General features: G+C 37.4%; 2 protein-coding genes across 3 annotated transcripts in view; both read right to left on the reverse strand.

The window, feature by feature from the left end:
- znf711 (zinc finger protein 711) overlaps window positions 1-16,086 on the reverse strand; it is a 555,809-nt gene that overhangs the window by 130,499 nt on the left and 409,224 nt on the right. The window lies entirely within an intron of this gene.
- On the reverse strand, window positions 285-15,937 carry LOC307007976 (uncharacterized protein). The gene is made up of 7 exons (XM_079630523.1): window positions 15,655-15,937; window positions 10,916-11,066; window positions 7,381-7,524; window positions 3,830-3,961; window positions 3,553-3,747; window positions 2,622-2,747; window positions 285-1,310 (listed from the first exon to the last, which is right to left on the reverse strand). Exons 1-7 carry the CDS (start codon window positions 15,744-15,746, stop codon window positions 1,083-1,085), a joined length of 1,068 nt encoding a protein of 355 aa, XP_079486649.1. The 5' UTR covers window positions 15,747-15,937; the 3' UTR covers window positions 285-1,082.

The raw sequence follows: 16,086 nt of genomic DNA on the forward strand, positions 1-16,086 counted from the left end.
ATATACTTCTTAAGATTTCTAATAAAACATGCCTATTTTATTAAATATGGTGATATTTATAGCATTTTCTATCTCTCTCTTAAAATTATGTGCAATTAAAATTATTTCCGTTTTTAAAGAAACCTTTGTTTACAGAGAAAACAATAAAATAAGCTATGTAGCAATAATGACATGGTCATTCTGTTTAAAAAAATTCCTTTAATATATATTTATATTTATGAATATAAAAAATATATATATATATAACTTGTGTTGTTTTAAGAATTTGGGTTGTACAATCATCTATATTGTTAATGTGTATTTTATTGAAACAATATAATTGAACATTTCAAAGCAATTCTAAGTGACACATTAAATTGGTTATAATCTTAAAAACCAAACAAACAATAACAACGCCTGACACATATAACAGGTGCAAGAGCAGGGATGGGCATTATTCAGAGACAACCACATTTAAATCAAATTAATCATCATTCATATCCTCTTTTCTTTTTCATTATAGATTTACTATTCTACACTTTTAACTTTTTAATGTTATTGTTATTGTTATACAATATTGTTATATTGTTTTTTTATTTTATCCTAGTGTCAATTGCTCTTGAACTGCATAGATTTGTTTGGGAAACATGCTATGTAAATAAAGTGTATTTGATTTACACGACTGAGAAAATGTCCAGGAAACATTAAGAATGAGGACAATAAGCAGGAAATTCCAATGGCCTCGAGTTTCCTTAAAGTCAAAGTGCAAACACATCTCAAGTAGTTTCCTGTTAGTAATGTATTAAGAAAAGGTCCATTTGCTGACATATTAACTGAAAAACAACAGAAACAAATAGGCTCATAAAGATTACAATATTTACTGTCTGACATGGGTTGTTTGAGCTTCTTGTGTTCAGCCATTGAACTGGTTCAGATCGTTTCATATTACAACTATACAGAAGTGCTCAATTTCCATACAGTCATTGTACAAACACAATATAAAAGAATATTACAATAAAGAATGATACGAAAATAAATATAGCAGTTATTAAGGGACCTAAAATATATAAAACAGCTTCTGCTGAATGAGTGTGTGTCAGCGGTCAGGGGAAGTCCGGCTGGCCGTGATGTTCACAGTGTTTGGGACACACGTATCCCCCCCGCGGATCCTCTCGGCTCTTCCTCCGGTCGCTCCTGGGCCGGTCCTGCTCGTTGTTGCAGCGGTGCACCAGAACCGGATCTTTCTCGGCGGGAGACTTCTTCATCAGCAGTCTCTGGAGAATCTGCTTGTCTGAGCGCTCCTTGTGGAAATCATCCTCATACACCTTCAGCTAAGAAAACACAACAAATTAACATTTAAAAAACATTAGATATGGGTTTGATTGTGCCTTTCGTACATTGTAAATGTGCAGTGAGTTGTTTCTGTAATTGCGTTACAGACTATACTGACAGTATTGTAGTTCACATGTAGAAATGAAATGGTAAATAACTAATATTAATGTTCACATCAATCCATTAAAACCTGACAAGATAATTATCAGCATGCTTAAGTAGATAGTGTGTGAGACTGTAATGTAATATGACATATTCAACATCATGACATCATGACATAATTAGTTTAACTGGAAACTACTGATCATTTACTTTTGCAATAAGAATCTTTGTCCAAAATTACAATGGAAATCTTTGACGGAAGTGGATGAACGAGATCTGCAGGTGACCACATCAGTATAAAGGTTCATTGTCTTATAGAAACACTTAGATTCAATCTGTCCTTAGAACAAAATAAAATAGAAAATATGTCAGAAAACGTGTCACAATATCGCAATACAAAAATGCAACAATATTAATTGTGTTTAGTGACAATATTTATTGTGTATAGTTCACCCAAATTTTTTTTACTTTGTGAGACATATTTTTAAGTTTACAGAGTTTTAGTGTCAGAACTATAATGTACATAATGTATAATAATGCAAAGGGGGAACATTTGTGGGTCCTGATAATGTCAAATGTCTGATGTTACCAGTAAAAGTACCAGTTTTTTTTGTGTTTTTTAGAGTGAAAGCATGTTCATTTTAAAACAATTCAGTATTTTCATCTTCAGAATCATGAATATTGTTATTCTGGCGTCTCTATTGTCCTGTGCTTTGGGTTTCCAGCACCAAGTCTATGTCTATTCATTCACACACACAATGTAATGTAAAAAAAAAAAAGATGAGTATCGCAATAATATCGTATCGTAAGTTCAGTATCGTGATATGTATTGAATCGTGACATGAATATCGTAACTTACATTTTTATTCATCTTTGTCAATGTTAGTCATGTTCATTGTTAGTTCACGTTAGCCCAGAATCATTAAATCATATTAACAGACACTATTTTTGAAATTAACATGATTAATAGATGCTTTAGAAGTTTTTTCTTTGTTGATTAAATTCACTTTTTAGTTAAACTTTGTTTTTCACTTTGTATTTAGTTAATAAATGAAACTTTACTGTAAAGTGCTACTGTAGTTTGATTCCAGTGGCTGATATGTCAGTTTGTAGGCTGGAGGAATCAGAAACTGTGCTTCACAGATGGTGATTATCTGGTAACATCTGCCCCCCAGTGGTGGAGCTCTGTATAACAGTCCTGTGCTCACCTGCTCCTGCAACAGCGCCATCTGCTGACGCATGTCCCCTTCTCTGCGCCGCAGTCTCTTGTTCTCCTGCAGCATGCGCTCATGGTCCTTCTGCTCCGTCTTATAGTCAGCCTCATAGATCTTAGTCTGTGGATGGGAAACATTATTGAGATTTGACTGTGCTTTAATATGAAACACTTTAATCTCCACCTGTTTGTTTCAAATGTAAAGTGTTTTTGTAAAAACATCTAAGAAACAAACATTTTATATAACGATAAATAATTAATATTTTACCAAAGTACATTTTTTTAAATTATATTTTTAGGACCATTAGAGGTTCTTTTTTTATTATTATTATTTCCCTAATTTGCTTAACTGTAATGCAAATATATATGGAAATTATGAAAATAAAATAAAAAAGAACCTCTAATGGTCCTAAAAATATAATAACAAAAATATTTACTTTTAAATTTGTGGTAAAATATTGAACTGTAATGCAAAAAAATAAAATAAAATAAAAATAATAATAATAATAATAATATATATATATACATATATATAGAATAATACAAATTAAACCAAAAAATATTGAATTATTCAACATTGTTAAAAATCATGTTCAAATATGAGTATCAAAAATGATCTATCAGGCTTTTGAATAACGTTTTTTGTGTCTCATTTATCATTGTATTGCACTGGATTATATGTTTTGCATGCCAGAATTAAATACATATTATTGAGAGATAAGAGTATAACTTATATTTATAATTTCATCTTTCTTTTTGACCATATAAATATCAGCAACTGCACCAAATTGCATATTTTGGCTCAGTTTGGGCATCTGAATAAGACTGAGATGTCCATTTTCTCCAACATCATAAGTCATAAAACTACAGGCCTTTTTCAAACGGTCTTGGTTGTTTTTGGATGTTATGATCACATGTTAACTCACCTGACAGCGCAGCGCCTCCAGCTGTTCTTTCAGATCCTGAACCTCTCTCCCGGGGTCAGACCGGATCTCCATTCCCATAGCAGCCAGTCTGAGGCTGGACTTTGTGCCTGGTGACACAACAGACCGGCCATCCAGCGATGGTTTAGAGGACCGCTGGAGTAGCGGAGAGTCTGAGCTGCCACTCATATCTGGGGTCTTCCAACAGAGAGAAAGTCAATCGTAATGTTCAAATATGTCTTACTGTAAATCTCTGGTCTGACTGATTGTGTAAGCTGACCTGTGTCCCTCTGGTCCACTGGTGGAGATCGCTTTGGTGCAGTCGGCTCTCCAGCAGTCGGATATACTCCTGGAGATGCTGGTTTTTCTTCAGTTCCTGCATCAGTGATTGTTCATAATATTCCCCCTTATTCTACACACACATTATACAAACATATCAAAAGTGTTAGTGTCTGCTCATGTATCTACTTCTGAATTACAGCAAAACATCAGTCACACCATAGCACTCCATGAAAATGTACAAACAAACAAACACTAAATAAATAAATAAATGTTCTCAGCTAAGAGGAGCTGCAAAAATCCACTGATAAACGTTTTTTTTTTTTTTAAGGATTATGTGACATGTAACCGCCCTTCAGGCCGCCAAGATCTCTAGCATTACGTTACTTGTAATTGACAAGTCTTCTTAACAGGGCTTACAATTACCAACACTTGGCTGACCACCAGTGCAACCAAACAACCCTCTTCAGATTACATCTGTTCACTGGTGGACCGCGGGGAGCTCGAGTTCATCCTGCTGTTCATAAATCTACACTAATGTCTTCAGCAGTGTGTTATAGGGCATTAGTGTGCTGGGCTATGGGAGATTCATACGGGATCAGAGTCTGCAAGATCCTCATATTCCTGGCTCTCGACCATGCCGAGCGATCAAATGAACTAATTACTTCAAACAACATATTATGACCTGAAGCCATCCTTCGGCTTTCTTTAAATATAAAGCGGTCCAGATGTAATAAATCGGGTGAGAGATGACTCATCACACATATTGCTTTTCCAATCACTCAAAGAAGCAGGGTTTGTGCAGCAGGTTATGGATTTGCATACTGTGCGAACTGTGAAATCTGATTGGCTAATAGGAATGTTGTTCAGGGATGAAGGATGTTGACCCTTGAACACATGGCAATAAAGTCACAGTACTGAATTTCTCATAGTTCCTTTTTTTACCGGTTATTTTGCTTTATCTGTGTTTCTCTTTGACGATTCGGTTTGATCCTGTTTAGTAGGTCACTATTTTATTGGTTCCTCTTGCATTTTACAATTACAATGTGTTTTTTGAGACCGATGCACAAAATGTGTTAGCAGCTTAATTTTTTGTTTCTTAAATATTGCATATGAAAGTGATCACTAGGAATTGTACTAAAGCTGATGCAAGTGCTAAATGACATCCTGAATGATTCAGTGTTGCAGCTCTATAAATAATTGTGATTTCATTACTTTAAACTTGGTATTACCATGGAAGATATCCAAAAAATGCTCAAATGTTATCACAGTGTAAACATTTTAAAAACCTTTTTAAAGAAAAACAATTCAAAATTGTATATGACTGAATCTGCCACGGTTTGGGTTTGGTTTCTTGTTCCTGGTTGTCTATCATGTGATCCTGCCATGTGTTCCCTTGTCTGTTGTGTCATGTTGTCATTGGTTCATTGTTTAATTATTCACAGGCGTCCCTTGTCTCGTCGTTAGTCCTGTATGTATTTAAGCCCTCATGTTTGCCCTGTGTCCTTGTCGAGTATTGTTTGTAGTGATGGGCAGATCGAGGCTTCGTGAAGCAATGAAACAGTTGAACCAAATGGGCCATATTGTTTCGAGGCTTCGAATCAATCCGACACCCGTCTCCACGGTGACACCTAGTGGTCACTTGCAGGTGTTGATCTGAAACAACCTTGACGAGCCATTAAAATTGTTGTTTTTTTATTATATACTTTTCTAATATGTAAATCTTGTAACCTATAGGCTCCTCACTGTGCATAATGTTATTTTGGTCCTGCAAAATTAATATTAATAAAATAAATCAAGCCACAATGTCTCACTTTTTTAGATATTTTTATTCAAAAATATTCTTTTTTTTACAGATAATTTCTCCAGCCTTTGAAAAAATCCTCTCACAAGGGACACTTGTTGCTGGAATGCAAAGATATTTTTTAGCCATGACATACAAATGAGGAAAGATTACTGCTCTCTCTTTCCAGTAAGTTAGAGGATCATGAGTTCTGGGCAAATACGCATCGTTGATGTATTTTTTCACTTCCACTGTGGCATCAGCTGTATTGTGTATCATCTGGGTTTGATGGATACGAGGATCAAAAAGTTCCCATAAACTGTCCTGTGTTTCTACTGGTGTTGATGTTGATGGGTCTGATGTTGACATTTCTATCCCTATCTTTAATCTATCTATGTATCTATGTATCTATGTATCTATGTATCTATCTATCTATCTATCTATCTATCTATCTATCTATCTATCTATCTATCTATCTATCTATCTATCTATCTATCTATCTATCTATTAATCTAGCTGTCTATATATATTAATATCTATGTATCTATTAATGTGTCACTATATGTATACTCTGTGTCTCTAGCCTATCAGTCAATGTGTTGTGTAAATTTAAATGTAAGCCTAAATATAACTAAACAAATCGCACTATAAATGTGACTATATCACCAAAAATCCGCTATCTCAAAATCAAACTCCTCTCACAAAAACCCACGAGGTCAATATGCGTTGATTTCACTTATATACAGATGTGCGATCGTGTGGTCTGTTTCCGACCGTGTCAATCAAACGCTGATTCGGCGGATCACACCTGATGAAACACTTAGTGAAACACTTCGAGGCTTCGTTTGGCCATAGTCACGTGACATGGGTGTTTTGAATCACGCTTCGGATCAGTGTTTCGAAACATCTGCGCTTCGGGATCTCGCAAAGCTTCGGAACGACTGTTTCGCGTCAGCCATCCCTAATTGTTTGTTCTATGCCCCGGCTCCAGTTTCTTGTTCTCTAGTCTTGGTTCCTGTTCCTGTTTTTCCATGCCTTGTCATGCTTTTGTTTTGTGCTTATCTTGTGTTGTAAATAAATTTGGGTTCTCACCTAAACTTGCCTTCAGTGGACTTAATCGTCACTGAATCAACCCGACTAGCTAAGATTATTCCATTGGAAGTCATTTGTATTGGTAGTCACCATGAAATAGAAAATTACATTTATTTTATGAAATATTGTAGTATTTATTATAAATGATTTATCCATCCACACACACACTTTTTTTTTTAATAAATGTGGCTCATGATCTTTAATTAAAATAACTCCCCATAATTCTTGCGGAGACATCTATTCTCTTCTCTCACAACGTGTTTACTGGCGTGAGGGCGGGGCAACCTGTCACTCACATGAGATCCACCAATAGCAATCCACCACCATCCAATCAGTTCCCAATGGACAAAATCAATTCCTACCCTACAATCTTTCTTGTTCGAGAATGTGATTGCAACTTCTGTTTCATGCTGACTTTAAGAGTCAGGTCATGTAAAAATAGCTTCACAAGATAACACACTCGCTGCTAATGTGGTATGAACTCTCCAACCAGTGGTGTGAGTTCAGGGTTCCCATTTACCAAACCACTAGCAAACGGGATGTTAATAGGTAAACTCTAACAATATTTACTTTTCTGTTTAGTGACAACAATGATGCTAAAATTACACTTAGTTTTAAACGCACCTCTGCCATGAGAATTTGTGAGTGTGTGAGTGTGTGAGTGTCCGCCCACGTACCTGTTCATGTTCTACTTTGAACATCAGTCTGCTGTTGAGCTGTTTGAGGGCAGTGTTTTGCTCCTCGAGAGCCGCCACACGCTGCTGGAGGCCCACACTTGTGCTGTGGTAGATATGATCCCACTCCTCGTTCAGTTTCATCAGCTGACACACACACACAAACACACGATGGCATTAACATGATTTTTATACTGTACAAACTGTATATTCTATCCCTTAACCCTAAACCTATGACTTCTATTGTTAATTTGCTTTGTAGTTGTATTTGTAGTAGCCCAACCCTACACTAACCCTAAACCCCTGCAGAAACCACAGGGGCCACTGTCTACCTGTTTTTACTATTATTGTTATGACATTTGATCCCCACAAACACAGCAAAATCTGACTCACCTACACCCAAAAACACTTGTACAGAGCTAAAATGATTTGTCCCATTAAAGGGGTGGTTCAGGATTTTGGACATCGGACCTCATTTTCAAGTTAGCCTAGTTGTTATTCATCAGTGGAGACAGTTTTCAAAAATGTTCATCCAGTCCTTCCAGTTGCATAGTTCGCCGATGCTAGGCTAGCGCGAGTCAACGGTATAAGCTAGCCTGCCATTAAAAACTGTTTTACCCACTCCACAGTACACCAAAATCAAATAAATTATAACGCCAGACTGTCGATGTAAATGTCTGTTGAGAGAATAATGTTAGAAATCAAACTACCCTTTCATTGCATTGCAATAGTTACATTTTGTTCCCTGTATTTATTAGCACAGTCTACAGCAGCGGCGGAGTGATATTAAGTTACCTAGGCAACCGAGAGAGTCTCCACATGACGCAAGTGTATTTACCTGCCGCTGACACTCATCACTACAGAAGCAGAGTAAGAAGAGTAAGATTTCACTAAGAAATCAACACAGGACTATGGCCACGTTTGAAAGCCATGCCAATGTTTCAGACTTTGGAGACGAGGAATGTGTTTTATTCAACGAACCCCGTACATGTATGAGCCGGAATACACAGACGAAGAACTAATCGAGATGGATGCTAAAAGGGCAGAAATTGAACTGTAACGTTATCTCCACTAACGTTGTCATTGTCATTCTATCAGTTATGAAAGGGACTAGCTTCATAGATAGCTATAGTAGCCTAACAAAAGTTATTACCTGTTCATCTGCTGTTGGTGCATCTGGAAAGACGGCTGGAACTGCACTCCTTGTCAGTGACTTATGAACGTTTCGATTATGGGGGTTTTCAAAGTCGTGTGGTCTAAAATAATCACTACAAATTCGCAACTTTCATAGTCTCTGCCGGTGTCTCGTTGTCCAAGCCAGCAGAAAGAACTCACAGTTGGTTCCTTTCTGGGTCTCTCAATGGAAATTTGTGGAAACTTTTTGCATGACCATCTATTTGGTTTATTTTTACAATTTTGAAATGCACAACGAATCACCATGTTGCCAATTCCTTAGTTTACAATCAAATGTTTTTCAATATCGTTGTTCATGGCTACTACTAGCTAGCTATATGTCCCGTCTGTAGTGCACGCTTCTGTTCTGTGTTTACTTTTCGGCGCAGTACTACTAACCGGAGCAAAGTAAAATTCCGCCGCTGCTGAGAAACTAGTTCCTGTAAATGTAATGCGATCATTGAGATGTAAGAGTACCGGTAAGTTACTTTGATTTCTAACATTATTCTCTCGATAGACATTTACATCGACAGTCTGCCGTTATAATTTATTTGCTTTTGGTGTACTGTGGAGTGGGTAAAACTGTTTTTAATGGCAGGCTAGCTTATACCGTTGATTCGCGCTAGCCTAGCATCGGCGAACTATGCAACTGGAAGGACTGGATGAAATTTTTTGAAAACTGTCTCCACTGATGAATAACAACCAGGCTAACTTGAAAATGAGGTCCGATGTCCAAAATCCCGAACCACCCCTTTAAGTGTCTTATCTACTAACATTTAAATTAATCATTTGATACAATGCACTTATGTGTAAATACATGTTTGTACTTATATTTAAATGTACTCGCATGTAATTACAGCTGTAATTAATTTCTGTAATTTTGTCAGGACAGCTAGATTGTCAAATACGATTGAAAGTTAGCATACACTCTAAAAAAATGCTGGGTTGTTTTAACCCACATTTAGGTCAAATATGGACACACCCAGCCGTTGGGTTAAATTTTCCAATTTAAAATGTTAACCCAACGGTTGGGTTTGTCCATATTTGACCCAAATTTGGGTTGAAACAAACAACCCTCCTTTAGGGTAAACAGAACAGAACCAACATGAATGTATTGCAGATATCATTAATTAAATTTAATGTACAACATAATTAGAGAATTTTAGTCTGATTCAGGGAGAATGCCAAATCCTGACTGACGAGAGGAGGAGCTGGGGAGGGAGGAGGGTAATTTGCTCCTGAGAAACGCGATAGCTGCTGATAATACTGAAGGAGCTTATGTGTACGGTGATAGGCGTCATATTCGTCATAGACGTGTATCAGCTGAGAGTCAGATGATGCGAGTTTGACTAACGTGACCTGCCAGAACTGACATTTTTTTCTTGATTTAGATCTTGATTTACATCTATAATTACACTGTTGACTTTTCATTACACCTTAACCCACCCTCAAGCCTACCCATACTACCAAACCTGTTCTATCCTTCCCCGTATCCCACCTTAATAGGCACATTTGTTTTACAATACAACATAAACACAATAAAAACATTGTACCTAACATTCATTCGTTTGTTCATTTATTTATTTGCTTGTTTCCACCACGGTATAAAACAAATTGAAAGATAATTGCCTTTTATCTCGTAATTCTGACTTTTTTTCTTACTTTTTTTAAAATTGCGAGTTACAAAGTCAGAATTGCCTGATATAAACGTACAATTCTAAAATAAAAAAGGTAATTACGACTTAGTAATTGCGATCATAACTAATGATCTTTGCAAAGGAAGTGAATCAATCAATTTAAACAATTTTTAGCTTGACATTAACTTTATTCTAGAGCTGCTGTAAAGCCAAAACAATCTATGTTACTTTAATTTCCTATTATCACCGTAAAGCTGCTTTGAAACAATCCATATTGTTAAAAATGCTATAGAAATGAAGGTGACCTGACTTTCCCTCACAATTGTGACTTTTTTTTCCTCACAATTGCGAGTTTATATCTTGCAATTCTGACTTTATCAATTTCGCAATTACTTTTTTTATTTTTTATTCAGTGGCTGAAACAAGCTTCATATATATTTTGATGTATGTATCAAGTAGTTAAAGACACCTAGTATAAAGTGGGACCGCATTGGATCCGCAAAATTGAAAGGCACCTTACTTCTTGACATAAAAATTGTTTACAGTCTATAATCAATATTGGACACTTAATTAATTATGCAAATGAAAAAGAAGTATCAAAATGAAAGTCAAATCCATGTTCTGAGATGTAAATAAATCTAATTTTCTTTTCTTTTTAGGGTGAATTACAGACAATTATACATCAGATTATGAAAATTGAGTTCTAGGCTCATGGTGTTTTATTCTACCTCTTTGTTGAGTCTCCGCAGTTCAGTGTTTTTGTTGAGGAGCTGAAGCTTCTCTTCATCAGAGGAGCTGATTGACATGCTTTCTGTGATGAGGGTTAACTGCTCCTCCCCAGAGAGAAATGACTCTTCCTGTGCCACATCCTCCACCAGCCTACAACGCATGCAAACATATTTTAGGATCTCTCACATTATTACAGTAATAGTATTATAAATAATATATAAATATAAATATATTATCATGGCGAGCAAACAGCAATTTAGATCTTGTGTTCATCCCTGCCGACGCTACAGTACATCACGGGTGGGATACACATGATTTATGTGTTGTTTGTCTGGAAGCAGATGTGTTGTGAACAGCTTCCATTACGGATGCCAAGATCCCACCAGGTACTTTTAAAGGAGGGCGCTCGGGCTTGCGTTCTTCAGGGCTCGGGTCCCTCTGCTGTCAACGCACAGTGGCGATCTACGTCATGGGGATCGTAATTTGGATCTAATAGAGGGATTAGAGACGAACCTGGCCTTTTCTCTGCCCTCAACCGATAGATCCAGTGCCTTTTCTCAGGGTTCAGAATTACGTGCTGCGGTTTCCTCCGTCCTGTGTGAGGCACCGTGTGCAACTCTCCGGCTCTGAGAAGATGCTAACGACGGATGCTGCCCTCATGGGTTGGGGAGCGATTCTAGAAGGTTACTCAACTTAAAGTCTGTGGAGGGGGCATCATCAATCCTTGCACATCAACCGCCTGTAGATGATGGCAGTCTTTCTTGCTCTTAAAAATTTTCTCCCAGACCTCAGGTGCCACCATGTGCTCATCCGTACAGACAACACCTTGGTGGTCGCCTACATTAATCACCTGGGGGGTTTGACCTCGTGTCCACTTTGCAAACTGGTGCACCAAATCCTTCTTTGGTCTCAAGGGAAGCAGCTGTCTCTTAGGGCAGCTTACATTTTCTTGTGAGCCAAAATACAGATATATCTCACTGTCCACTCTGGTTCTCCCTCACATACCCAGATCCTCCGGGACTGGATGCTATGGTATGGACGGGGCCAAGGCTACATCTGTAGTTCTGGAGAGAGTTTGCTGTGACAATAACTAACCACAGCTAGTTCAAAACGCAGCAGCTCGAGTTCTTACCAGAACCAGGAAGTATGACCATATTAGCCCCGTTCTGTCAACACTGCATTGGCTCCCTATTAAACATCATACACATTGTAAAATATTGCTGTTTACTTACAAAGCACTAAATGGTTTAGCTCCGCAGTAATTGAGCGAGCTCTTAACGCATTATAGTCCTTCACGTCTATTGCGATCTCAAAATTCCGGCCAGTTGATAATACCTAGAATATCAAAATCGACTGCAGGCGGTAGATCCTTTTCCTATTTAGCACCAAAACTTTGGAACAGTCTTCCTACCTTTGTCCGGGAAGCAGACATACTCTGTCAGTTCAAAGCTAGATTAAAGACACATCTCTTTGACCTAGCATTCACATAATACATTATAGACTTCTATAATTCAATGTTAGGCTGCATAGATTAGGTCAGCCGGAACTGGGAACACTTCCCGTAAATCCTGATGTACTCGTTTCATCATAAGAAGAATGGCATATACGCTAATTTTAGTGTCTTTGTTTATCCCGAGGTTTTCCCGCAGCCTGCTGTATCCAGGCCGTATCCAGATCTGACAAAGGACCTTCGCCTGGACCCGATGACAACGCAGTGCTGAAGTGCCAACTAGCCTCTCCCTATGGAGGATCCCTTTACCACTCTACAGATAAAGCGTTGTCGGGATAATTTCGGTTTCGCATATCTACCCCGAAGTGATAAAATTCTGTATTGAAATGTAGTAAAAAAAAAGTAGTTTGTTAAGGCTTGGTTTGTAGGGAATTACAAACCTGCGCACATATATTAAAATGCGCATAACTATCAAATTAATTCTTAATGCGTATGTGAGCTCCATCAGCGTTTCTCACAGGTTCGATGAATAACGAAGTGGCCCCTAATTTAATAACTAGTGATTGTTGCGACGGAAGTGAATCCATCAAAACTAACTTTAGCTGGAAAATATCTTAATTCAAGAACCGCTATAAAGCCAAAACAATCTCTGTTACCTTAAATTATCCGTTTATCTCTGTAAAGCCACGTTGAAACAATCTACATTGTTAAAAGTGCTATATAAATGAAGATGACATGCTTTTCTTCACCCTAGGCCAGGTTACATCCCTAAGGTGCCCAATAATGTGGCTACATCTATTGTGCTACATGCCTTCAGTCTTGGGGATCCATACCAGGAAAAGAGTAATCTGGTAGTCAAGTTCGGGCATTAAATGCTTACGTCCAAAGACTGCCCTGTTGCGTAAATATTAACAACTTTTTGTCTGTTTTGGGTCTCCTAGCAAGGGGTCCCCAGGATCTAAGCAGAGGACAAGCAAGTGGATAGTTGAGGCCATCTCTCTTGTCGGCAGTCCTAGCTTCCCCTACGGCAGTCCTAGCTCACTCGACTAGGAGTATGGCTCCCTCTAAGGCTCTTCTGTCAGGAGATTCACTTCAAGATGTTTGTGATGTGGCAGGCTGGTCCTCACCACACACATTCATGAGGTTTTACAACCTGGACATGAGCTCTAAACCAGGGGCCCAGGTGCTCTCTTCTTAATGCTTTTCTTCAACAATTTCACACTAGACAGATACTTGTCATTATTGCGTGTGGGTATAAATGTTCCCACAGCGTCAATTGAAAGGGAATTCCTCGGTTACGTTACCGTAACCTTGGTTCCCTGAAGAGGGAACAAGACGCTGTGTAGCCCTAGCATACCTCCTGCATGCCTGTCAGCGACTTACTTCAGCCTATTAGAAACTAGCTTTGCACTGTTTGGGCATGCTTTATAGTTTCCTGGTTCATGACGTCACCCGCCTCTGAAGTCTCGTCACACCATTGGACTGTTTTCACACGTGCTTCACAACGCAATCTCGCAGAGCATTCCCACAGCGTCAATCGATGCAGCGTCTCATTCTCTCTTCAGGGAACCAAGGTTACAGTTGTAACCAAGGCGATTTCTCTACAAGATTCCTGTAATGTAGTTTTTTTTTCTTGACAAACTCTAACCTTGAAATATAGATGATGATATGTTTGTTCTATAAATAAAACATTAGTAAAACCCCTTATGAAGTTGATTTCCTCATGGGGATATTTGTACATCGAATGCTTGTCGGATTGTTCTATTCTTGTGAGGACCCCCTTAGTTGAGTCACTTTACATGACAAGGGCCATATCACACAATACAGTACATGTTTATATAATTAATTACTGCAGTAATTACAATTGCAATGTGTAAAGCTGCTCCACAATTTCATATTTTTATTATAATTATAATTTTTTCACAGCCTTAGGGATCAACACTGCTGTCATTGCTGCTGTGGTGATACAGTAATGGGCAGATGGACTCTGAGAATCTGAACCAGCTCAAATAAAGTCATGGGTGTTATGCAAATGTCCCCATATTTAATTTCAGTCTCATGATGAATGACTCATGCTAAACTTTGACAAAGTATGAACTAATAAAAAAGTTAGGCAAACACACCACCAATGCCCATAAAAAGAATATTATATAAAAGCTTGAGCTGGGGTGGGTTTCTGTTTCTATTCTCCCTTCGTGTGAGACTGGGTTTTTATTTTCTCTCAGGACATCAAACAAATATATCAAAATTAAAGTTAACAGTTACGGTAATGCTAAGTCAGTTAATTAAATTAACATTTATGTGGGGTGTGGCCATTGTCATGTAAAGTGACTATTTAAACTAAAGGTCAACATGTCCACCCGCGTGATGCTATATTGAAGTAACTATTACCAGAGCTTCTTAGTGATTTTAGTCCCGTCCAAATGTGCCATCTCAGTAATCATTATGGACAATGTTTGTAAAAAGGTCCAGGACTTTTAAAAAAAAGAAAAACTTTTGAGTATCATATACATGAATATAATAATCATTCAGTGCCATTGTATATCTCACGTAAACCTGTCACTCTTTATAATATTCCAAGGATCACATACCGTACTATCGTACAAAATAACCCATTTTACACTCTTCAAATTATAGGTTCTAATAGCGAATTTTCACAGCGATGCCATAGAAGAACCATTTTTACCTATCCAAAAAATCATTCAGTGAACAGTTCTTGAAAAAAAAAACAGTTATTTCTTACTGTGAAGATAATTTACAAATATAGATAACAATTCTATAGATAATCGATAATCTATAGAATGTTTTTCCACAATAAAGAACAATTTGTGGAATAAAAACTTCCCATGGATGTTAAAGGTTCTTCATGGAACCATCTATCCCAATTAAGAACCCCTATTTGTGTGTATCTAGTGTATAGGCAAATTATTACAAAAAGAGTCCCTACTTCCTGCACTGTAAAAAAATTGCTGCGATTATTTAGCACAACTTAAAATCCAACATTGTTTCAACTTTAAAAAGTATGTGTTCAAGCTTGACTTAAAATATTAAGTTTAGTTAACTTAAGTTTAGTTTGGTTAAGTTGGATATTTAAGTTATCTCAACAAATTTTAACTAATCACAGCCACATTTTTTACAGTGTGTTTACAGTTTTCTTTTATGATAAACTGATTGCACTTTATCCGATTTTAGAGGCCTGTACACACACATACACCTTATATAACACTCCAGATGAAGTCGATTTAATCTGCAAATTTAGATGCTGAAAGTCAGTAAAATAATACCCACTCAGACTGAAGATCATTCTCCTCCTCAGGTAAAGAGCGCTCTTTGCTTGAAGAGTCCTCTTCTGACAGTGAAGACTGTGAACTTCCTTCCATGACCCTTTAAAATCTGAATCTGATTAATGGTTGTAGTTCTAATCCTCTTGTCGTCTTTTACTCCTAAATCCAAGTGATGTAAAGTGTACAGCCTAAATGCAGTTTGGTACGTAATGTTATTCACTGGAGGGGAAGTTCAAATTTAAACCCCCTAGTTGTCATGCAAGACATCACAGAGTAGGAAGTAATGCTCAGCGTGACACAAAAATAAACAATCAAATGTCAAATCTGAACGATCTTTACAAACTAACAAAAATATAATGGGAATAATTAATTAAGGCAAATATCTAGCACTATTGTGTGACTTATTATTTGAAAGGGTGATTTTATGTCTTTGTAA

Source organism: Phoxinus phoxinus (genome assembly GCF_949152265.1).
Source record: "Phoxinus phoxinus genome assembly, chromosome: 12".
In the NCBI taxonomy this organism is placed as follows: domain Eukaryota; kingdom Metazoa; phylum Chordata; class Actinopteri; order Cypriniformes; family Leuciscidae; genus Phoxinus; species Phoxinus phoxinus.

What these genes read in the sequence shown, in the direction of transcription:
- LOC307007976 (XM_079630523.1), bottom strand. Translation starts at nt 15,746, where the DNA reads ATGGAAGGAAGTTCACAGTCTTCACTGTCAGAAGAGGACTCTTCAAGC. An exon ending in TCAAAGTAGAACATGAACAG is followed by an intron (nt 3,962 to 7,380) that starts GTACGTGGGCGG and finishes ATGTGTGTGTAG; the next exon opens with AATAAGGGGGAATATTATGA. An exon ending in AGTGGACCAGAGGGACACAG is followed by an intron (nt 3,748 to 3,829) that starts GTCAGCTTACAC and finishes CTCTGTTGGAAG; the next exon opens with ACCCCAGATATGAGTGGCAG.